This window comes from Oncorhynchus masou, chromosome 33, assembly GCF_036934945.1.
Source record: "Oncorhynchus masou masou isolate Uvic2021 chromosome 33, UVic_Omas_1.1, whole genome shotgun sequence".
NCBI lineage: Eukaryota > Metazoa > Chordata > Actinopteri > Salmoniformes > Salmonidae > Oncorhynchus > Oncorhynchus masou.
The window spans coordinates 23,775,134-23,800,475 of record NC_088244.1 but is presented as its reverse complement, the minus strand read 5'-3'; the positions used below and the strand labels follow the sequence as shown (position 1 = coordinate 23,800,475).

Below are 25,342 nucleotides of genomic sequence, written 5' to 3'. Positions count from 1 at the left end.
CATGTTTTGACCATGACAGTTTACAATCGAAGGTAACACAAAGTCATTTAGTCTCCTCAACTTGTTCAACAGCCACACCATTGATTACCAGATTCAGCTGAGGTCTAGAACTTAAGGAAGGATTTCTACCAAATGTATCAAATGTTACAGACCCGCTCGATTCGGTCTTATGTACACTACCATTCAAAAGTTTGGGGTCACTTAGGAATGTCCTTGTTTTTGAAAGAAAAGCACAATTTTTTATTTATTTTTTTAAATAACATCAAATTGATCATAAATACAGTGTTTTAAATGACTATTGTAGCTTGACATTGCTTTTTTAAATTTATGGAATGTACACCTATATAGATAGAGAACCATTATCAGCAATATCGGGAGCATCAGCATTTGTGGGTTCGATTACAGGCTCAAAATGGCCAGAAACAAAGTACTTTCTTCTGAAACTCGTCAGAGTCTTCTATTCTATAAATGAAGGCTATTCCATGCGAGAAATTGCCAAGAAACTGAAGATCTCGTACAACGCTGTGTACTACTCCCTTTGCAGAACGGCGCAAACTGGCCCTAACCAGAATAGAAAGAGGAGTGGGAGGCCCCAGTGCACAACTGAGCAAGAGGACAAGTACATTAGTGTCTAGTTTGAGAAACAGACGCCTCACAAGTCCTCAACTGGCAGCTTCATTAGATAGTACCTGCAAAACACCAGTCTCAACATCAACAGTGAAGAGGCGACTCCAGAATACTGGCCTTCTAGGCAGAGTTCCTCTGTCCAGTGTGTTCTTTTGCCCATTTTTTTATCTTTTCTTTTTATTGGTCAGTCTGAGATATGGCTTTTTCTTTGCATCTCTGCCTAGAAGGCCAGCATCCTGGAGTCGCCTCTTCACTGTTGATGTTGAGACTGGTGTTTTGCGGGTACTATTTAATGAAGCTGCCAGTTGAGGACTGTGAGGCGTCTGTTTCTCAAACTAGACACTCTAATGTACTTATCCTCGACACATTGGCAGTAGAATGGCCTTACTGACGAGCTCTGTTACTTTCAACATGGCACGGTCATAGGATGCTACCTTTCCAACAAGTCAGTTCTTCAAATTTCTGCCCTGCTGGAGCTGCCCTGGTCAACTGTAAGCGCTGTTATTGTAAAGTGGAAACGTCTCGGAGCAACAACGGCTCTGCTGCGAAGTGGTAGGCCACAAAAGCTCACAGACCGAGACCGCTGAAGCCCGTGGCATGTAAAAACCTCCTGTCCTCGGTTGCAACACTCACTACCGAGTTTCAACTTGCCTCTGGAAGCAACGTCAGCACAATAACTGTTCGTCAGGAGATTAATTAAAGTGGGTTTCCATGGCCGAACAGCTGCACACAATCCTAAGATCACCATGCGCAATGCCAAGAGTCTGCTGGAGTGGTGTGAAGCTTGCCGCCATTGTACTCTGGAGCAGTGGAAAAGTGTTCTCTGGAGTGACGAATCATGCTTCACCATCTGGCAGTCCGACGGACAAATTTGGGTTTGGCGGATGCCAGGAGACTGCTACCTGCCCCAATGCATAGTGCCAACTATAAAGTTTGGTGGAGGAGGAATAATGGTCTGGGGCTGTTTTTCATGGTTCGGGCTAGACCCCTTGGTTACACTGAAGGGAAATCTTAAAGCTACAGCATACAGTGACTGTTAAGTTCCCCAGTTTCTGTGTTGTTCTGGGTTTGTATGCATGCATTTCAGGAAATAGCTTCCTGGATTCCAGCAAACAGCTGATTGGTCACCCCCATTGCAGATTGGAGGTCTGATCTCACCCTCTCGCTAAGGGATACAGCTGTCTGCAATTGCAGACTACCTCTCCAGCTGTATAAAAGCCAGTTTTACTTTGCTCAGATAGAGAGCCTATTGGTATGTCCTGTGTTGGTTGTTGCTCAAAGTATTTTGTAACCGGTCCTGCTGAGGTATGTTTGTCAAAAGGACTGTTTTGATTATTGAAATATTGTATTATTCTATTTCATTTGTTCCCAGGGAGGATGGGGAAAGGCACCTTGGGAGTGCTTAGGCAAGAGGCCTGCGGGCATACACATACCCGTAGTATGTACTGTCTATGCACACTAGGTAAGACCTGGGCGGACCACCCCCTGTATTTTGGTTAGCACGCCAGGTGGCGTTAAGAATAGATATGTTTTGGGTATGAGAGGGGGCTCTAACTTTTACATTCTTTGCTTTGGTTCCGTCCAGTCCCTTTTCCCCAAATTTACCGTGTGACGGAATAAATTCCCTGTTAACGGTAAACTTCTCTGCCTCTGTCATCCGTACCCGCACCTACAATCACATACCTCTTTCACTCTCCGGGGAGTTGAGAGTAGCAGGGTGTTGTGTTCCCTCCTCCAAGAGGCGTGCTTAACAGTGACATTCTAGACGATTCCAACTTTGTGTCAACAGTTTGGGGAAGGCCCATTCCTATTTCAGCATGACAATTCCCCCGTACACAAAGCAAGGTCCATACAGAAATGGTTTGTCGAGATCGGTGTGGAAGAACTTGACTGGCCTGCACAGAGCCCTGACCTCAACCCCATCGAACACCTTTGGGGTGAATTGGAATGCTGACTGCGAGCCAGGCCTAATCGCCTAACATCAGTGACCGACCTCACGAATGCTCTTGCAGCTGACTAGAAGCAAGTCCCTGCAGCAATGTTCCAACATCTAGTGGGAAGCCTTCCCAGACAAATGAAGGCTGTTATAGCAGCAAAGGGGGGACCAACTCCATATTAATGTCCATGATTTTGGAATTTGATGAGCAGGTGGCCACATACTTTTGCTCATGTAGTGTATTTTCAACATCATCCACAAGAGTCACAGCAAAATATTTTGTATGATCTCCTATACAATAGTTTAGGCCCAGCTTTTGGAACTTTGGCTTTTCTGGATATAGCCACTATATTGTGTTCACTGCATCCAATGGGTACGGATACAGCTTTAGAACAAAGTTCTCCAGTATTAGTAAAAATGTGATCAATACATGTGTGTGATCTTGTTCCTGTAGTGTTTAAACACCCTGGTAGGTTGATTTAATAACCTGAATCAGATTACAGACACTGGTTACAGTGAGAAGCTTCCTCTTGAGCAGACAGCTTGATAAACCAGTCAATATTCAGGTCCCCAAGAAAGTAGATCTGTTTACATCACATACACTATCGAGCATTTCACACATTTTTTAGATACTGACTTTAGCACTTGGTGGCCTATAGAAACACCCCAAAAGAAAAGGCTTAAGATGTGCCAAGTGAACCTGCAACCACAACACTTCAATAACACTTGACGTAAGATCTTCTGTAAGCATTACAGGGATATGGCTCTGAGTGAGTATATATCGATACCTTCCCCATTAGTATTCCTGTCTCATCTATAGATGTTATATCCTTGTATTGCTACTACTGTATCATCAAATGAATTATCTAAGTGAGTCTCAGAAATGGCTAATATATGAATGTTATCTGATCTTAGTATGTTTTTGATTTCATGAACCTTATTTCTAAGGTTTCATACTGTATATGAACTGGTATAGCTCTGTAGCGTGCTGGCCGACCTTGCTCTCCAGGGGGTTTGTGTCTGGCTGGTGTTGTGTTGAGTCAGAGCTGTCTGATAGCTGTTTTCACACACAGGTCACCCTGGACGTGCAGAGGGAAGGCAGCCTATCCACCAAGGGCCCCAGAGGCGGAGTCTTCGTCATGTACAACTGTGCTCGGCTGCACACCCTATTTGACAACTACCAGCGAGGTGTGGAGAAAGGTGAGACGGGGGTGACACGCAAGGCAACTGGATGATGATGGATATGATGATGTCCTTTAGCAGACGTGACTGACTTGATAATGCCGCATTCGAAACAACTGGGAAATCTCAGACTTCCGACCTCAGTGCAATCAAAACACCTGGGAACTGTGAAATAAATTGAGAAAAACTGAGAAAAATGTATTTGAACTGTCATCCAACTAGGGAACACAGGCCTCTTTCTAGAGCTCCAACTTTCACACCTGAAGATCACTGACGTCATGGTTTGAGCTCAGTTGTTTTGAACATGCCATTATCCAAAGTGACCCAGAAAACACTTAGGCCACGTACTGTAGTGCGTATGTGTTATGTTGTAGTCAAACCACAAACTGAGCCATCTGACCCACACAATTGCACTGCTAGGCTACCTGCCTCCTTTACACTGCCATGTTGTATATGTGTACTAGTGCAGACCACACCAAGCAAACATGTACATCCTACATTGTACTCGGTCTTTCTCATGCTGCATGTTCAGTTCCTCCTTATTGGCATCCTACAGGACTTTACCCTGAAATCCCAGAGGGCTCCCAGTTGGACTTCTCAGCTCTAAAAGAAGAGGTAGGCCTATCATTGGTTAAATGACTGCTCCACAGCACACATTACAGAGCCTGTGCTGATCAAGGATCAGTTTAGCCTTTTAGGTCATTACATGGATGGGGCACAGGAGGCTGCTGAGGGGAGGACAGCTCACAAAATGGCCGGAACAGAGCAAATGGAATGGCATCAAACACCTGGAAACCATGTGTTTGATGTATTTTATACCATTCCACTGATTCCGCTCCAGTTATTACCACATACCACAAGCTGGTTCTATCCAATTAAGGTGCCACAGGAGGACCTGATCCTGGATTCTTCCAAGCACTTCTACTCTGAGGCGCTTTGTGAATATGGGCCTAGATATGTTTCATTTGTACTCTGGTCCTCCAGAGATTGCTTTTCTCCACAGTCATGGTGTCTTTTCCTGTTTCATAGGGGAAGTGGCTGCTTCTGTTCAATTGTTACCTCATTCCATTCTCGGAGCTTCTCGACCAAACAGGACAGACGTTGGGGTGTGATGGAGGGGCCAGAGTCAACCTGAAGACTGAATGGGTGAGATTTAAAATAATAAGTGCATTTAAAATATCAGTTTCAGTTTAGACACACCTACTCATTCCAGGGTTTTTCTTTATTTTTACTGTTTTATACATTTTAGAATAATAGTGACGACATCAAAACTATGAAATAACACATGTATTTATGTTATAACCAAAAAAGTGCTAAAAAAATCAATATATTTGAGATTCTTCAAAGTAGCCACAGTTTGCCTTGATGACCGCTTTGCACACTTGGCATTCTCAACTAGCTTCATGAGGTAGTCAACTGGAATGCATTTCAATTAACAGCTGTGCCTTGTTCATTTGTGGAATTTCTTTCCTTAATGCGTTTGAGCCAATCAGTTGTGTTGTGACAAGGTAGGGGTGGTATACAGAAGATAGCCCTATTTGGTAAAAGACCAAGTCCATATTATTGCAAGAACAGCTGAAGTAAGCAAAGAGAAATGACAGCCCATCATTACTGTAAGACATAAAGGTCAGTCAATCTGGATAATGTCAAGAACTCTGCAAGTTTCTTCAAGTACAGTCGCAAAAACCATCAAGTGCTATGATGAAACTGGCTCGCATGAGCATCGCCACAGGAAAGGAAGACCCAGAGTTATCTCCGCCGCAGCGGAAAAGTTCATTAGAGTTAACAGCCTCAGAAATTGCAGCCCATGTAAATGCTTCACAGAAGTTCAAGTAACAGATACATCTCAACATGAACTGTTCAGAGGAGACTGTGTGAATCAGTCCTTCATGGTCGAATTGCTGCAAAAGAAACACTACTAAAGGGCACCAAAAAGAAGAGACTTGCTTGGGCCAAGAAACACGAGCAATGGACATTAGACCAGTGGGAATCTGTCCTTTTTGTTTGAGTCCAAATTTTAGATTTTTGGTTCCAACCTTCGTGTCTTTGTGAGACGCAGAGTAGGTGAACAGATTATCTCCGCATGTGTGATTCCCACTGAAGCGTGGAGGTGGTTTGCTGGTGACACTGTCAGTGATTTATTTAGAATTCAAGGCACACTTAACCAGCATGGCTACCACAGCATTTTGCTACGGTACGCCAACCCATCTGGTTTGGGCTTAGTCCCACTATCATTTGTTTTTCAACAAGACAGTGACCCAACATACCTCCAGGCTGTGTAAGGGCTATTTGACCAAGAAGGACAGTGATGGAGTGCTGCATCACAATCACCTGACCTCAACCCAATTGAGATGGTTTGGGATGAGATGAGGAACGCAGAGTGAAGGAAAAGCAGCCAACAAGTGCTCAGCACATGTGGGAACTCCTTCAAGACTGTTGGAAAAGCATTCCACGTGAAGCTGATTGAAAGAATGCCTAGTGTGCAAAGCTGTCATCAAGGCAAAGGGTTGCAACTTTGAAGAATTATAAAATATATTTTGATTTAACACTATTTTTGTTACTACATGATTTAATGTGTTATTTCATAGTTTTGATGTCTTCACTATTCTACAATGTAGAAAACAACATGAAATAAAACCCCTTGAATAAGTAGGTGTCCAAACTTTTGACTTGAACAGTAGGTAAATGAATGCCCATATAATGTGTGTGCAATGTGTCTCCCAGATCTGCAAGTTCCTGGTGTCCCTCAGTATGGATTTTAGCTCTTATTACAACAGAGTCCACGTCCTTGGGGTGAGCACTCCCTAATATTTCCGCTATGATTGTCTGTCTGTGTTGAGGGTGGGGGTAGTTAATTTAGGTTAGGATTATTTACAGCATGTGGTCTCGTAGTATGCAGAATTACATATCTGTTTGCATGTGTGATGCCCCTCGATGTTTGGCACATTGTGTTAATGGCCTATGACCGACCATACCAGGCCTGAAAACATGGTGTACTGATAGAGAGTACAGATTATTTTTGATTTAAACTGATTACAGTTCACACCAAATTCAGTCCATACCCCCCCCCCTCTTTTTCAATCTCTCTCTATATCCCCTCTACAGGAGCCGTTGCCTCACCTCTTCAATCAGATGTTTTGTCAGCTGCAGTTGTTGAGAGCACTAAGAGAGCTCTACCATAGCGCACTAGACACTCGTCACCTTCCTCCCATTCCACAGCTATAGCCCCAAATACCCCAACCAAAGCCAGAATTATAGCCCCATGAACTGCCCAAATATAAGGCCTATTAACGGACAAAGATATCACTAGCCTATCCCATAGATGAAATAGACATGCCACTTTTACTGCCCAAAGGATTATACTGTAGTTAGCAATAGGCTTTTATTTTCTCCAAATTGATCCCCAAATACTTACACCCTATATTACACCCACTCTATTTATTGCTGATAAAAGAACGTGTATAAATGATTCACCCTACAGTGAAGTATTTGTCTCCCCTGTCTTATCATCAGTATCTCTGATGTACCACAGATACAGCCTCTACCATAGACTCACTGCCTTTGAACCAATGATCATCTTCAGTCTTCCCTTACACAATACCATAGATGCTTTTCCACTAACAAACACTGCCCCAGAGCCATAGGTATTTACACAGACTCTTCATGTACACTGTAAGCACTGCCCCCGCCCTCATCACTAGATGTTGCTCCTAGCCATGAGCCATTTACATTCCCCTACCTTCTCCTTCTACTTGAATAATACAAATAGATATGTTTCACTGGAACTGACTGTCTCAGTATGGTGTGTGTGTGTGTGTGTGTATATGTGTGTGTATATATAGATATATATATATATCTATCTCACTCACACATTCACTCTCACACACACACAGTGCATTTGGAAAGTATTCAGACCCCTTGACTTTTTCCACATTTTGTTACATTACAACCTTATTCTAAAATTGATTACATTTGTTTTTTCACCCCTCATCAATCGACACACAATACCCCATAATGACAAAGCAAGAACAGGTTTTTAGAATGTTTGGCAAATGTATCAAATAAAAAAAGTATTCAGACCCTTTACTTAGTGTTTTGTTGAAGCACCTTTGATGGATTACAGCCGCAAGTCAAATCAAACTTTATTTGCCACATGCGCTAAATACAACAAGTGTAGACTTTACTGTGAAATGCTTACTTTTACTTACACGCCCTTTACCAACAGTGCAGTTCAAGAAGAAGAAAATATTTACCAAGTAGACTAAAATAAAAAGTAACACTAAGAATAACAATAACGAGGCTATTTACAGGGAGCACCGGTACCGAGTCGGGGTACAGGCTAGTTGAGGTAATCTGTACATGTAGATGGGGGCGAAGTGACTATGCATAGGTAACAAACAAACAGCGAGTAGCAGCAGGGGGGGGTGGTGTCAATGTAAATTGTCCGGTGGCGATTTTTATGAATTATTCAGCAGTCTAATGGCTTGGGGGTAGAAGCTGTTGGGGAGCCTTTTGATCCTAGACTTGGTGCTCCGGTACCGCTTGCCGTGCGGTAGCAGAGAAAATAGTCTATAACTTGGGTGACAGGAGTCTCTGACAATTTATTGGCTTTCCTCTGACACGCCTATTTATATAGGTCCTGAATGGCAGGAAGCTTGGCCCCAGTGATGTACTGGGCCATTCGCACTACCCTCTGTAGCGCCTTACGATCAGATGCTGAGCTGTTGCCATACCAGGCGGTGATGCAACCGGTCAGGATGCTCTCGATGGTACAGCTGTATAATCTTTTTAGGATCTGGCGGCCCATGCCAAATCTTTTCAGTCTTCTGAGGGGGAGGGGGGTCTGTCATGCCCTCTTCACGATTGTCTTGGGATGTTTGGACCATGATAGTTCGTTGGTGATGTGGACACCAAGGAACTTAACTCTACCCGCTCCACTACAGCTCAGTCGATGTTAATGGGGGCCTGTTCGGCCCGACTTTTCCTGTAGTCCACGATCAGCTCCTTTGTCTTGCTCACATTGAGAGGTTGTTGTCCTGGCACCACCAGTTCTGACAGTTCTGACCACCTCCCTATAGGCCGTCTCATCGTTTTCGGTGATCAGGCCTACCACTGTTGTCGTCAGCAAACTTAATGTTGGAGTTGTTTGGCCACGTGGTCTTGGGTGAACCGGAAATACAGGAGGGGACTAAGTACACACCCCTGAGGGGACCCAGTGTTAAGGATCAGCGTGGCAGAAGTATTGTTGCCTACTCTTACCACCTAGGGGCGGCCCATCAGGAAGTCCAGGATCCAGTTACAGAGGGAGGTGTTTAGTCCCAGAGGCCTTAGCTTAGTGATGAGCTTCGTGGGCACTATGGTGCTGAGCGCTGAGCTGTAGTCAATAAACAGCATTCTCACATACAGTGGGGCAAAAAAGTTTTTAGTCAGCCACCAATTGTGCAAGTTCTCCCACTTAAAAAGATGAGAGGCCTGTAATTTTCATCATAGGTACACTTCAACTGACAGACAAAATGAGAAAAAGAAATCAAATCCAGAAAATCACATTGTAGGATTTTTTAAAGAATTTATTTGCAAATTATGGTGGAAAATAAGTATTTGGTCACCTACAAACAAGCAAGATTTCTGGCTCTCACAGACCTGTAACTTCTTATTTTAAGAGGCTCCTCTGTCCTCCACTCGTTACCTGTATTAATGGCACCTGTTTGAACTTATCAGTATAAAAGACACCTCACTTCGAGTCCGGGCTCTGGCTGGACCACTCAAGGACATTCGGAGTCTTGTCCCGAAGCCACTCCTGTATTGTCTTGCCGATGTGCTTAGGGTCGTTGTCCTGTTGGAAGGTGAACCTTCACCCCAGTCTGAGGTCCTGAGCAATCTAGAGCAGGTTTTCATCAAGGATCTCTCTGTACTTTGCTCTGTTAAGCTTTCCTTCGATCCTGACCAGTCTCGGACATGGAGTTCTTGGGGACCTTCAATGCAGCATTTTCTGGTATTTCGTCTTTTTTTTTTGCAAACATTTCTACAAACCTGTTTTTGATTGGTCATTATGGGGTATTGTGTGTCTGAATACTTCCCGACTGCATTGTGTAAGTGCCATGGACTAACCCTCCACCACCACCACTGCAGTACTTCTGTGCCATAGTACATGCTATACTGCGCTGTGCCAGACCCCACTTCTCCATTGTCGCTCTGTGCCATATCTTGGACATTTATTATTATGTACGTTTTGTGTGTTGGTGTGCGTGAATCTTGGGTCAGACTGTTTTTTTGCTCTCTCTCACTCTCTTCCACAAAGTTTTTGTCAACAGTGCATCAGATCAATATATTTTTCAACTTCACTGATTTGATCAATAAATGAGTGTTGAACTCGGTGACCCCTCTGCTGTGTGTGAAGGTTTGTATGTGTCATATTGCAGCACGGTGTTCCACTATTTGGTCACTTTAACTCTAGAATCCTTAATTGAACCAATAACAAAGCGGTCACCCTGACTTTGATTTGGTAAAAGCTGAAGGATGTGCCTGAAGAAGATTAACCACCCTCAAATTCATAGACAGAGCTGGGGATGCATGGACTGGCCATCCATGATATCAAAATGATAGTTTAACCATGTTTTGAGGCTATACAGTGTTTGTTTCCACTGAACAAAAATATAAACGCAACATGTAAAGTGTTCGTCCCATGTTTCATGAACTGAAATTTAAAAAATCCAGAAATGTTCTATATGCACAAAATGCCTATTTCTCTCAAACTTGCACACATTTGTTTACATCCCTGTTAGTGAGCATTTCTCCTTTGCCAAGATAATCCATCCACCTGTCAGGTGTGGCATCTCAAGAAGCTGATTAAACATTATGATCATTACACAAGTGCACCATGTGCTGGGGACAATAAAAGGCCACTTTTAAAATTAGAAGTTTTGTCACACAACACAATGCCACAGATGTCTCAAGTTGAGGGAGTGTGCAATTGGCATACTGACTGCAGGAATGTCCACCAGAGCTGTTGCCAGAGAACTGGCCTCACAACTGCAGATCACGTGTAACCACGCCAGCTCAGGACCACCACATCCGGCTTCTTCAGCTGCGGAATCATCTGAGGGGGGAGAGGTGTTGAGTATTTCTGTCTTTTAATAAAGCCCTTTAGTGGAGGAAAACTCATTCTGATTGGGTGGGCCTGTGCCCTCCAATGCCCACCCATGGCTGCACCCCTGCCCAGTCATGTAAAAGCCATAGATTTGGACCAAATTCATACTTATTTCAATAGGCTAATTTCCTTATATGAACTGTAACTAAGTAAAATCTTAAATTTTGCATTTGTATTTTTGTTCAGTATATATTGTTTACAAACATTGGAGTAAAACAAGCTTTTATTTGGGGTTTTGATGAGGTACGACAGTTGAACTAAACTCATGAGGCATAAGTTATATTCTTCAAGAATCAATTGGTATATATAATTCATTAATAAGTCCAAAAATGTATTTAGCAGCTAAGTATTCCAGCTTTTAAGTGTGACAAATTACAGGGAGAAATCTAGATGGTTGGATAATGCCTGGGGATTATGGAAATAATTGGTTATGTGAATAATGAATTTGTAGGTAATATCAGATAATTTACCCAATCATAGCACTAATAACACAAAGGTACATGGATGCTCAAGTTCACCCGAGGCAATTAAAATGGGTGACGGGGCCACGCAATTAGAATCTTCCCCACGTTGGCGACTATTGAGAATAATTGGGGAATGTAAGAGCTCTCCTCATCATTAGCTGGTCCTGCCACACCAAGCTCTATGCTCTGTATGAAAGATGGAGTGATTATTTTCCCCTCCCCCTGGTGTCCTTTTGACCCCCCCCCCCCTCCATAATGAGATGGAACAGCTGGCATTGGAGCTCTCCACAGGCTTCAGCTGTCTGGCCTCCCAATCACCACCACCATGGGTAAACATATTCCAGAGGAGGCTGCTGGGAGGAGCTATAGGAGGACAGGCTCATTGTAATTGCTGGAATGTAATGGAGTCAAACATGGTTTTATACCATTCCAGACATTACAATGAGCCTCCCCTCCTATAGGTCCTCCTACCAGCCTCCACTGAACTATTCATTATGACACACTGTAGTAAAATGCTTTGCAATGTAAAACGAAATTGAGCCTTTCTGATTGGACATATTTCGGTAGTCACTCCCTGTTTAATTCTGCTTCCTTCTGTTTAGTGCCATATCACCCCATATCTCCATACACACAGCTCTGCTTTTTTACCCCCACAGTCTTCCCGACGCAAGGTGGAGACGGTTTGCTGACGCCAGACCAAACCTCTTGAGAGAGACAGGGTTTTACAGAGCAGATGTATGGGGTGACACTAAGTTCAGTGTTACACTGAACTGTGTGGAATCAGCTGTTTCTGACTCCAGCAGTTTTATTTATCCATTTAGCAGGGGAATAGAAGGCAGTATGTTTACAGCACTGACGCCTAGTTGATTTCCCATAGTTTATTAACCATTCTCTTTCATATTTGTGAGTAAATTCATACTCAGATTGCCATATACTGGCTAGATTTCTGATGCAACATGATGCAATGCTATGACTTTAGCTTTTTTAAATCCTGGGAATACGGGACTGGTTATTGCAGTTTGGAAACGTGTGTGTGTGTGTGTGTTCCAGTGTTCCCATTCCCCACAGCCAATGAGTTAAGCATTCTGGCTTTCGAAGTCTGACAAGAATAGGCAGGGGTCATGCAGTACATGAACATAGCCACAGGGTGGAGGTCTACTGACATATTTCAACCACCTGACAGAAAGTCCACCAGCAGGCAGCCTTGCTTTTCATCTCCTGCTATCACGTCTCCCCTTTGCCTGCCTGTCAATCACTCCCCTCAGGCCTTGGTTGGCCAGAGACAATGGAGGGAGGAGAGAGAGAAAAGGGGATGCAAACATGAAAGGAGTTAAAAAATGGAGGGATGAATGCAAAGGGAAAGGAGGAGAGCATGCAGAGTAAATGCTATGAGCAAATCTACTGTCTTAAAGGAGGGGGAAAACAGGGAGATGAATGAGGTCAGGGATGCCCATGAGAATAGAGTTCTTTGTGGTTACCAGAGAGAGAGAGAGTGCAGGAGAGAGCACAGAAGGGAGGGAGGGAGAAATGGGTGGTGTGGAGGAGAAAAATAGGGAGGGAGGGAGTAGGCTAGGCTACTGATATTGATGTGTATTTAAGTGCTTTGGCTGACTGGCTGGGTATACCAGGAAACGACAGGATGAGAGATTGGGGGTGGAGGGAGGCTAACAGCGAGACTGAGGAGCAGAGAGATAACATAAATTATGTGTAACACAGAAACACATTGACTGATATCAGTTAGAACATCCAGGATATTTTCTACTTAATGAACACTTTGAACACAGGCAGTGGTGACTGTGACGAAGAGACCGATAGGGATTCTATCCAAAAGATAAATTGTGTCTTTATAACACATGGGCAATTTTGCACATCAGGCTTGCTTATTTCCAAATGAATGTGGCTCCTGTTGAACGTGTCCCATAGTGTCTTTGAATGTGAAAAGTGTGGTGAGAGGAGAACTTGAATTTGTGGGGGTTGTAGTTGTTGGTTGATCGCAGGGGCCCGGAGATGGACAGATTTAATCAGATCAACTCCTCATGCAACAGCTGTCATCCAGCCCTCGCTGCCTCTCTCTCCCTCTCTCGTTCTGTGGCTCCCTTTCCTTTCTCTCCTCCTCACTCTACCCTGTTTGAATACAAATTAGGGAACTGGTTGAATTAGAATTTCTGTATACTGGATACCTAATTGTGAGCAAATGAAACCAACCATCCATTGTTTTAATGATTCTCTGAATTAGTGCATTATGATTATTTAAATGGACAATCAGCAGTTGCTGCATCCATTTTTAGATGTATAAATGAATGGTATGTAACCATAGATTATTGTAGAATATAACGTAATTGCCTCATGAGCTGAGTTTAATTGTTGAACCCCATTAGAAGCCAAAATATAAGGTTATTTCATTCCAATATTTGTAAACAAAGTAGATGTAAATTAACACTATATAGCCTTAAAACGTGGTTAAAACTATAATTGATATGGATGGCTCAGGAGATGAGGCTGGTGAGAGGAGGACGGCTCATAATGGCTGGGATGAAGTAAATGGAATGGTATCAAACTCATGGAAACCAGATGTTTGATACCATTCCATTCATTCCATTCTAGCTATTACAATGAGCCATCCTCCCCAATTGTGGTACCACAAGCTGCCTGTGATGGTCAGTCCTTGCATCCACAGCTCTGTCTATGAATTTGAGAGTGGTTACATTTCTTCAGCCCCATCCCTCAGCTTTTTAAAGAAACAGGGGTGGGGAACAAGCCTTGCTATTGTTTCTCCTGCTGACTGCTGCTTTAACTGCTTTTAATCATTCAGTTCCTGATTTCCTGATGTCTGTGCAATCTTAAGTCTACATTCACATGTTTACTAGCTGATCAGATCACATCACTGTTCAACTGATGTCAAAGGGGAAGAGGTACCAGCAAGGATATTGAACCTCTCCCAGCACTTCCATTTAATCCAATATCCTCTTAACCAGTCAAATGGTTGAGAAGATCCTATATCAAAGCAACTGCACATCCAGCAATAATGATCTGGAGTCAGCATGAGGCTGGGGCTGGGAGGCCCCCTGCTGGGTTCAAGCCCTCCAGGACCCTAGTTTAGTAGCTCTGCTTATACAGATAATACACTTCTTTAGCTAATGCTGATGAGTCTCATAAAGTCCTACTGATCTCTGCTGATAGTGATACCTACAATACCCAGTGATAGAGATCCAGACATTCAGCTGCTGCTGATGCAATTTGTATTGGTAGGGTTCCCATCTGAAATGGATCCAGATTCCAGTTCGACCTGGGCCTGCGGCCACCAGGAGCCAGTCTGATGCAACCCAGACCACAGTAGTGTGATAGGGATCCTCCATCCAGCCTAATCTCATCTGATATGAATCCAGCTTGGATAGATCCAGCCTGATAGTGCTGTGGCTCTGCTAGCTCTTAGACCTGGCAAATATTGTTCTAGAATCTCATGACCTCATCATGTAGCCTACTGATCTAGATCTCAATCTATATTTATTGCAGTGACTATGTGATTCTGTGTTTAGACATTGTATTTCGAGGGATCACTTTTGTCTGTCATTGGTAATATGGCAATAGGGATTTATGTTCTGAATATTTCCTCACGGTCAAAGATTTCATTCTTGCCATTTTTACATCTGTGTTCTATCTGAATGTTCACATTCTTCAGAACAGAACATTTCCATAATCAGTGCCATGGCAGTTTGATACATTCTATGGGAATAGACTTGGGGAGATTGCTCACACAATGGTAAAAGCATTGTTCAGGGAATGCTATGGAATACCAAGGTTCGATATTTATATCTGTGCTGCATAATTTTTCATCGTTCTCCTATTTAAATGCCAACTCTCTCTCTCTCTCTCTTTCTCTCTCTTTCAGTGATTTGGGTCACTGGCTGATAAGAGACAACACACAGCTGGCCTAAAAAACTATGAACACACACACACAAATACACATGCACAATTTTTCTGACACGCATACAATATACTTAAGGCACACACTCACCCAGAGCATCCTTTAAAACATGTGTTTGTTGTTGTTTGCCCACACTGAAAATGTACTTCTTTCTCTGTGACACTTTCCCTTCATCCATCCACAAGGTCTCTCTCATCACTTGTTGTATAAACAAAACTCTGTGCCCGGAATAGAACTGTGGGTGGGGGGTGTCAGTAAACCTCTCCTTCATATCAAGAGATTTTCATTATATTTGCTTTAGATGTTTATATGACAGAGAACCCTTTCCAATTTGTTAAAATGTTTTACCTTGCCACATGGTTGTTTCAAAATGTGTTGATTTATAATGGAACCCAGAATGGTGTATTGATGTGTTTGTGTATAGGATGGTAGAGCCAGTAATTTCATGATCAAATTGGCCAAGCTCTAGGCCCCTGTCTGAATCTAATAAACTAGCAGCCAGATAATGAACATATGGACCATGTGGCCTTATCACATAGGGCTAATCTCCCCAAATAATTAATGACATCATCATCCTTTTGGTTGACTGTTGAAGGCAAGAAGGAAAACACACTTCAAACATGAGAGGAAAACAGGTTGCAACAGGAATCAAGGCCCGAACAATGAATACATGAATGGTCTCTAATCAACTGTGAGATTAAGGACAGCTAAGGGCCCTTTACCTTTCTTGGCTGTTTGGTATTCACGTCAACATAGCGTGCAGAGGCTTATTGCTGTATTATTCACGCGCAACCCATAGGCCCTATATAAGCTGTTGCAAGAGTCACACAATCACCCCACACGCGCCACGCAGCTGCTGCCATATGCCATCAGAGAGAGGAGGGATGGAGTGGGTCTTCCCGGATAGCGACCCTCTGTGTCGACCTGTCTAAGTGGCAGGACGGCCAGGGCCCTGTCCTTCTTCCTTTCCCATAAATGATCGATGTCGAAGACAACAGGCGATTGGTTGGCATTGGCAAATGACACGACTAGCCTATCCGTCAATCTATGTGCGTTCCCTCACACCTCTTGTGAATATATACTGCCGCATAATTTCCAGTCGAGGCCAGATGTAAACCGTGCCGCCACTACCACCTGCCGCTCAGGATTTCATGGAAAGGGTCTGGGGACTCTGTGGCACCCGGCCTGGTCAGACAAGGAGAGCGGGGCCGGGGTCATGCAATTAGGCTAAGGAGTATGTGACTGGCGGGCAAAATGAGTAAAGAAAGCCTCCACAGTGCCCCTCCCTCCCTGCACACTCGACCCCTCGGCGGGGTATAATCCCCCACAGGCTAAAAGTACTCCCACTTTCGCTGTTCCCATGGTAACTCACACTGTTGAAAAGCAGGGTCTTGAGTTGCGGCTCGCGGTAGATAGATAGGGGACTCCCAGTGAGGATGCGTTTATGGATCCACGGTTGCGTGGAGGGGAGCCACCCAGTTAAATTTGGACACAACAGTTTTTTGAAAAGGGTGTCGATAAATTAGTGATGTACAGTTTGCAAACGATTCGTTCTTTTTGAATCTTTTCTGAGTGACTCGCTCGTTTGACCTACAGGCTGGCCGCAATGAATTCCACTGCAGGATTAATATGCTGCTCCGCGACTCTGGACACGTTCTCCGACCAACAGCTGTCCTTCATAGGCCTATATGCGCGCATAAAAAAAGATCATGCTACAGGGAGCATAGAGAAACAATATACATGTTTAGAACTGATAGATTAATTGATCGCCTGGTGCAAAAATGAATGCAACGAACTACATATTATTATTTGGATGGTTCTCCCATTGATCATGTTCTCGCCTACAATTATCTGAGCATTTGCATTGACAAATATTTAAAAAACCCAAAATGTTCTGGGTCCATCAGACCCACAAAAGTAAGAAATAAGACAAAAATGTGATGGGAGAGATGGGCGCACGAACAGGCTATGGACATTTCAGCACTACAACACCGTTGACTGCGCCCATGTCGACTATGCTGAGAGTAGCCTACATAACATAACATACATTTTAAAAATATTTTTCTATTTAACCTTTATTTAACTAGGCAAGTCAGTTAAGAACACATTCTTATTTATGGCGGCCTATCGGGGAACCGTGGGTTAACTGCCTTGTTCAGGAGCAGAACTCTCAAAAAACGAAGCCCTGTTGAACACTAAACAAAGAACTGTAAGCAGTCCACAACATGGATGTCTTTCCGACGAGAAATTACTAGAAATGTTGGGTCATATTTAGTCGCGCTGTGATCGACCTCATTACAGCGGACAGCGGCACTCCAAATAGGCCTGCTTCATCGGACCATTTGAGTCCACACAAGACATGTTAAGTTAAAGCATAGCTCCTACTCAAAATACTTACCCCCTACTCAGAATATGGGTTGCGCGTGAATAAATGTATGAAATTACAAGAAAAATAACACATGCTTTTATCCAGAGGCCAACCAACTACGTTAATGCAACATTGCTCTGGCCATGCAACATTTATTTATATGTATCTTTTTAATGCACGTATAGGTCTACGGGCGCGCGTGCATTTTAGAATGTATAGTAGTGATGGGAAGTTCGGATCCTTTCGATTCGTTCAATCAAAATAACGAATATTTCTACTAGTTTCGTTCATTTGAGTCAGTAATTCCCAGAGCACGCAGGACCAACTACCGGCCAACGATGAACTGAAAACTCGAAAGAGTCATGATTCTACAAGCTTATCGTTCACATGTCGTTCATCATTTATTTACTTTATATATATCACCTTTATTTAAACAGGGAGTCACCATTGAGACTATGGACGGCGAGAGTTAAACAGCACCCCGCTTTGGCGGCGCTTCACATTTCAAGAACTTTCCATTAATACAAAAGTGTGTTTATCCAGATACATTATTTATATTACATCTAGGAATATCATGGAATGAGATCCAGTTTTAATGTAACCTGGTAAACTGCATTTTCTTCCTCACACTAGTTCACTATGATATCACAAGTGCCACTTTGGCTAGCCTGCTTTGCGCGTGATGACATGTAGGCCTATCCGTCCTAATCATGGAGAGGGCGGCTCGCCAGCATAACCTACTTTTCACAGCAAATATTGTTGGTGTGCGAGCAAGGTGATCGAGCAATGACACCCAACAGGGCTGCCTGCCTAAACGGCCAGACCCTCGCGGCTACTGACTAACTGTTCTCAGCTCGGCTCGGATATCAGGAGCGAGCAAATGCATAGAGCGCGGGGGTTGGCGTTTTTTTTGTCCACAATATTATTGTGGTTGGAGCATGAATATTTCAAAATGTGTGGATCCGCTCCAACCGTGGCAGCGGCGACAGGCAGCCAGACTGAGAGAAACACATATTGGTTTTCCTAACATATCAATTTTGTGCCACAGCACATCCGACGATACAAGCCAAGGCTGCCAGACACACCTTCCCTCCCTCAGCCATTTCCGAAATGTGGGGATGTCATTTTATATGTTGTATAATTCACCAGCAGAATGAATTGTGTGATTAAATTGGGAATAAAAGTGATATTTTCATATAAACTACTTTTTATCCACTTTTCAAATACAATTACATATATTTGGTCATATCCATATAAATTCATGTATAACTAAAATGATAAGTGAAGGGTGATGATTATATCGAAAGAAAAGCAATGAATAGGGGTAGCTCCGCTACTGTAAATTACTCATTGACGTTTAGGCAGAGCATGACGTAATGGAGAGGCTCAATTCAGCCAGCTCATTTGGTACATAACATAGGCCTGACTGTCTTTATAATGTATTAGGTTACGTGTGACAGAACATGTGCAATAATAAACATCATTTGCAGTACTCTCTGTGTTACACTTTCATATTTAATAAAGCCCAAATATATATAATTATCACCAAAATGGCATTTGGTTTCATTTGCTACATGGCTATTAGGTTCTGATATAGGCTATAAGGCTATAATGTAATTTATTGAGATGGGTTTATTAAAAGATGATTGTAAGATATAGAGTCGCCTTCCAGTTGTGTATATGGCGGCTACGGGTGGCGTAACAGCCCTGCGCGCTGGAATAAACCATTCTCTCCTATTTCTGTGAGTCGAGAGGGAGGCGGAGGAAGAGAGCAGCGAGGGGGAGGGGTGTTGAGAGGAGGAGAGTGTAACGCGAGGATGGTAGTACCACGGGGTCTGCTGAGAGCCATGTTGGATATGAATGAAAGGGAGAGATGCTGCACCCCTGACGCCGACAGCCCGAGTTCTACTGAACACAGCGAGTAAATGACAACTTCCCGGGCCCAAGGAGAGACGGGGGAGCGCGGGGGAAGGTGTCGAGCGGTGCCGCTGGAGCTGGCGACCTAGCCGGCGACGGAAGAGAGGAAGAGACGCACTCGAAGATAGAGAGCGAGGAGAGAGAAAGAGAGAGGGGTGAGAGGGAGAAAGGGGGAGAGGAGAAAGGATCTTACCAGACTAATGGCTGCACTGCTACTGGGTTCCTGCCTGCTCTCGCCACTTCTTCTCCACCTGTTCCTCAGCCCTTTGTTAGCAGTTATCCCGGGGAAGGCAGCAGGGCCCTGCCGCTGGAGCCCGGGACCCTGCCCTGAGACACCTAGCCATCCCGGGGAAGCTGGGGTCTTGGCGAGCAACAGCGGCTCGGTGATTCGCCCCAGGTGGACGTTACAGCGGTTCCCATCGGGACCAGAATGCCCAGTGTGGAGTCTTTTTATATGGCACGGATACCCTTTTGGACCCTTGTGCACGGAAGAAGGGGGGGCGACAGGGGCGTGGAATGGAGACATGCTTCTCGACCCTGCAGGTATGAGCAGGAGCAGCAGTGAGGAGAGGGGCGTTGTTTCACCTGTTTTCTCTTCCCCTGTTCAAAATGGCAAAATGCGGTTTGTACAAAGGACTAGAGTGTGCGCGCGGTTACCATCCTGTCTGCTGCTCTCCAAACCCGACACCAGGAGAGTCTTTGTGCGCGGCAACCACCGGGGACCTGAGAGCGAGGCGTTCGAGACAGCTAGGGACGTGAGAGCGGCTTCTGAAAGGTGTAGAAGGCCTCTCCACCAGCCACTTTCTCCAACACAGCACATATATATAGCTAAGCAACCAACTGGACAGCTGACATGGGGCCCTCATACTCATTTGGGCGATAATGTTTTGAACTCCGGCGAGGTGGCCACCGGGGATTGTTCTCAATTGGGCAGTCACAATGCTATCGATTTCACAAGCAATGGTTGCAATCGTTCGTTGACTATGGCCATTGGAAGAACAGGGAGAAGTGGGGCGCAAGTGCCCTACACATGCTATCTCACCTCAGCCGCCGTAGGCAGCGCGGCCAGATGTTACCAGTCGCCCGGGATTATTGAAGGGTGGATGGCCCTCACAGGTTGTTACCCGAGTACCCGAGACACGCCTGCAGCAACCCGAGACACGCCTGGCATGCACAGTCCTGGGCATCCCATGGGTGTGGGCCAGAGGATGGACGGAGAGAAGGAACAAGTCAAAAATCACGTAAACGCAAATGATCCGGATGATGATTTTGCCTCTGTTTATCTAGCAGCCAAGCCTAAAGTGCGGGCTGCTCCTCCACAGAAATTATCAGTGGTGGCAGGCCGAGAACAGACCTCTCAATCCCGTGTAGAGAACAAGGGGTTACCCTGGGGGTCTCTCCCCGTAACGGGGTGTTGTGGTTTGCAGCAGATGGATGTGGGGGGAAGACCTTCAGCCAACGTTATTGGACCTAGGGGGAGCATAGCAGGGAGTAATGTCGACATCCAATTTCCCCCCACCACAAATATTACGCATAGTCTCTGTTTTCTATCTAACGGTAGGCATACCGCTAATGAAAACACAAATTCACTTAGCTCTACAAACTCGTTTTCCTTATTCCATGATGACATACAGGCAGCAGAATTGTCTGTTCGAGCCACTAATCCTCACCCTCAGTCTGAGCCAGCGCACAGTGAGTCAGCTCTCGTCACGCCTGTAATGTCTTCCATCACCGCTTTCACTATATCATTCTCGGCACACGCCCGTGCAATTAAGTCTGGAGTTACTCACAGGGATATCGTTACCACAACCCCTTTATCATTCTCCATCGAGCTCAACCTGACTAAACGGGATGATGACTCAGATTCACATTCCCGGCCACGAGCTAGCCCCCACCACACTACCCGTTCTCAGCACATGAGTTCAGCACCACAGGCACTGTGGACAGCTCCCATGAAAACCTTTTCACAGGATTCCCAAAGTAAACACGCAGATTTGGCGCACCACTTTCAGCCAATCTTTTTCGGGAGTGTTCACAACGTCAATAACAATAACAACTTAAGAAATGACAACCAGAACCACGACAAACAGAACCACAACAACAATAGCAACGAGGAGAACAAAGAGGAGAATGTTCTAACGAATGACGAAAGTAACGATGCCGATAGTAGACAGGTGTCGGGGGATCTGAGTGGACCGTGCTCACAGACACAGCAGGCGTCGTTCCCGGAAGAGTGCCTTCACGCTGCGTGTGCTGTCGACAGCTTAACCACTGTACAGGGGGGCTCACGCATGCAATTAAAATCCAGTAAACTGGTGCCATTACAACAACAAGGTGTCCGTCTGCGAGAGAGGCATATGGTTGTCGAGGTTGAAGAGGGGTCTGGGGAAGGAGAATTACAGGTGGGGGAGGGACAGGCCAGAGAGCCGTGGAGGGAGGAAGTGGAGGAGTGGGAGTCAGAAGGAATAACAAAGAGAGCCACAGCCCAAACAGATGAAACTGGAGAGGGAGAGGGAGAGGGAGGAAAGGGTCAGGAGAGGGCCAGGCACACACAGGCACAGAGTGGGTCAGGAGGACAGGGGAACAAAGAGTGGCAGGGGGATGAAAGCACAAAAGGAGAGTGGGAAGAAGAGGAGGAAAGGCACAGTTCCAGGGCAGAGAGAAGCCTGGAAAGGCACATAGTGAAAGATAGAGGTGAGGGGGGCAGAGAGAAAGAGGTTTTGGTGGTGGGACGCGCTCGCCGTGCTGCCAACAGACACCCTCACTTCTCCCTGTATAACTTCCAGGTGCAGGTACCAGAGAACCAGCCCCCAGGCACCTCAGTCATAGCCATTTCAGCCACCGACCCAGACTCAGGTGACGCAGGCATGCTCAGCTACACCATGGCCCCTCTAATGAACAGCAGATCAACTGACTACTTCCACATTGACCCCGACACAGGCCTCATCACCACCTCCCAGGTGCTGGACAGGGAGCACATGGATCTGCATTACTTCCGGGTCACAGCGTCAGACCACGGCTCTCCACGCCTCTCTGGCACCACCATGGTGGCCATCACCGTGGCCGACCGCAATGACCACTCGCCCATTTTTGAGCATGTAGAGTACCGGGAGACCATCCGGGAGAACGTGGAGGAGGGCTACCCCATCCTGCAGCTCCGAGCCACTGACCTGGATGCCCCGTCCAACGCCAACATCCGCTACCGCTTCATAGGAGACACCGCAGCCACCGCCCGCGCCGCTTTCGAGATCGATCCCCGCTCAGGGCTGATCACTACGCGGGGGGCAGTCGACAGGGAGACCAACGAGCATTACACCCTCCACGTGGAGGCCAGTGACCAGGGAAAGGAGCCCGGGCCGCGCTCAGCCACCGTTAAGGTCTTCATCACGGTGCTGGATGAGAATGACAACGTGCCCCAGTTCAGCGAGAAGCGCTATGTGGTGGCGGTCAGGGAGGACATCCGGCCCCACTCAGAGATCTTGAGGGTGAGCGCTACGGACCATGATAAGGATAGCAACGCGGCCGTCCACTACAACATCATCAGTGGGAACAGCCGGGGCCAGTTCTCCATCGACAGTGTGACGGGGGAGATCCAGGTAGTTGCCCCTCTGGACTTCGAGGCAGAGAGGGAGTACACTCTGAGGGTACGAGCCCAGGACAACGGCCGGCCGCCCCTCTCCAATAACACAGGTATCATCAGCGTGCAGGTGACCGACGTCAACGACAACCCTCCCATCTTCGTATCCACACCGTTCCAGGCGTCAGTGCTGGAGAGTGCCCCCGTGGGCAGCTCCATCCTCCACATCCAGGCCATCGACACTGACTCTGGGGACAATGCCCGTCTGGAGTACAGGCTGACTGGCACTAGCCCTGACATGCCCTTCGCCATCAACTCTGCCACCGGCTGGGTGACGGTCAGCTCGGCTCTGGACCGGGAGTCTGTGGAACACTTCTTCTTTGGGGTGGATGCCAGAGACTATGGCGTCCCACCTCTCTCTGCCACAGCCAGCGTGACCATAACAGTGATGGACGTCAATGACAACAGGCCAGAGTTCCTGCAGAAAGAGTACTTTGTGAGGCTTAATGAGGACGCGGCCGTGGGCACCAGTGTGGTCGTTGTGACCGCGGTCGATCGTGATGTCAACAGTGCGGTCACCTATCAGATCACGGGGGGCAACACGCGTAACCGCTTTGCCATAAGCACAGCCGGAGGTTCGGGGCTGGTCTCTCTAGCACTGCCACTCGACTACAAACAAGAACGGCGCTACGTTCTGACGGTGACTGCCTCAGATCGCACACTACACGACACGTGCCAGGTCCACGTCAACATCACAGACGCCAACACGCACCGGCCTGTATTCCAGAGTGCTCACTACTCAGTGTCTGTGAATGAGGACCGGCCGCCGGGCAGCACGGTCGTGGTCATCAGTGCCACGGATGATGACGTCGGTGAGAACGCTCGCATCACCTACTTCTTGGAGGACAACATCCCCCAGTTCCGCATCGACCCGTCCAGCGGAGCCATCACCCTGCAGGCCGAGCTGGACTACGAGGACCAGATGACCTACACTCTGGCCATCACCGCCCGGGACAACGGCATCCCACAGAAGTCTGACACCACCTACGTAGAGGTGAATGTGAACGATGTGAATGACAACGCACCACAGTTCCTCAGCCCCAGGTACCAGGGCACCGTCAGTGAAGACGCGCCACCCTTCACTAGTGTCCTACAGATATCCGCAACGGACCGAGATGCCCACGCCAACGGCCGCGTCCAGTACACCTTCCAGAATGGGGAGGACGGCGACGGGGACTTCACCATCGAGCCCACATCGGGCATTGTACGCACGGTCCGTCGTCTGGACCGCGAGAGTGTTCCCTTCTATGAGCTGACGGCGTATGCAGTGGACCGTGGTGTGCCTCCACAGCGGACGCCCGTCCACATCCAGGTGACAGTTCTCGACGTCAACGACAACGCACCCGTGTTCCCAGCGGATGACTTTGAGGTTCTAGTGAAGGAGAACAGCGCTGTGGGGTCAGTGGTGGCCCAGATTACAGCCACAGACCCAGACGAGGGGGCCAATGCCCAGATCATGTACCAGATCGTAGAAGGCAACATCCCTGAGATCTTCCAGATGGACATCTTCTCTGGGGAGCTCACCTCCCTCATCGACCTGGACTACGAAGCCCGCTCAGAGTATGTGATCGTGGTCCAGGCCACCTCAGCCCCCCTGGTGAGCCGGGCCACGGTGCGCATCCGGCTGGTGGACCAGAATGACAACCGGCCCCAGCTTCAGGACTTCCAGATTATCTTCAACAACTTTGTGTCCAACCGTTCCAACAGTTTCCCCAGTGGGGGGATCGGACGGGTGCCGGCCCACGACCCGGACGTGAGCGACCGCCTCTACTACACTATCGAACGGGGCAACGAGCTGCACCTGCTGCTTCTCAACCACAGCAGCGGCGAGATCCGGCTGAGCCGCAAGCTGGACAACAACAGAGCCTTGGTGGCCCCCATGCTCATCACTGTCACAGGTGAGACAGAGAGAGAGAGAGAGAGAGAGAGAGAGAGAGAGAGAGAGAGAGAGAGAGAGAGAGAGAGAGAGAGAGAGAGAGAGAGAGAGAGAGAGAGAGTGTGGCTGGATGTGCAGAGAGGGACGGGGACAGAGAGATTTGTGTGTGTGTGTGGGACAGAAAGAGTGTGGGGGAAGAGCTGGTCAGAAAATGTGAATGACTGAGTGGTAAAGGGGCACTTCAAATATTTAGGCTCTTGTTC

The 25,342-nt window shown here is 46.4% G+C and overlaps 1 protein-coding gene and 1 pseudogene across 1 annotated transcript in view; both read left to right on the top strand.

Moving 5' to 3' along the window:
- Positions 1-7,164, top strand: part of LOC135527543 (DALR anticodon-binding domain-containing protein 3-like) — a 35,788-nt pseudogene extending 28,624 nt beyond the window's left edge.
- Positions 7,165-19,451: 12,287 nt separating this feature from the next.
- The window catches only part of LOC135528068 (cadherin EGF LAG seven-pass G-type receptor 3-like), a 52,047-nt gene continuing 46,156 nt past the window's right edge, over positions 19,452-25,342 (top strand). The window contains 2 exon segments of the mRNA XM_064956840.1: positions 19,452-19,704; positions 19,707-25,101. Of these exon segments, the coding sequence (XP_064812912.1) occupies positions 19,510-19,704; positions 19,707-25,101 (5,590 nt within the window). The 5' untranslated portion in view covers positions 19,452-19,509.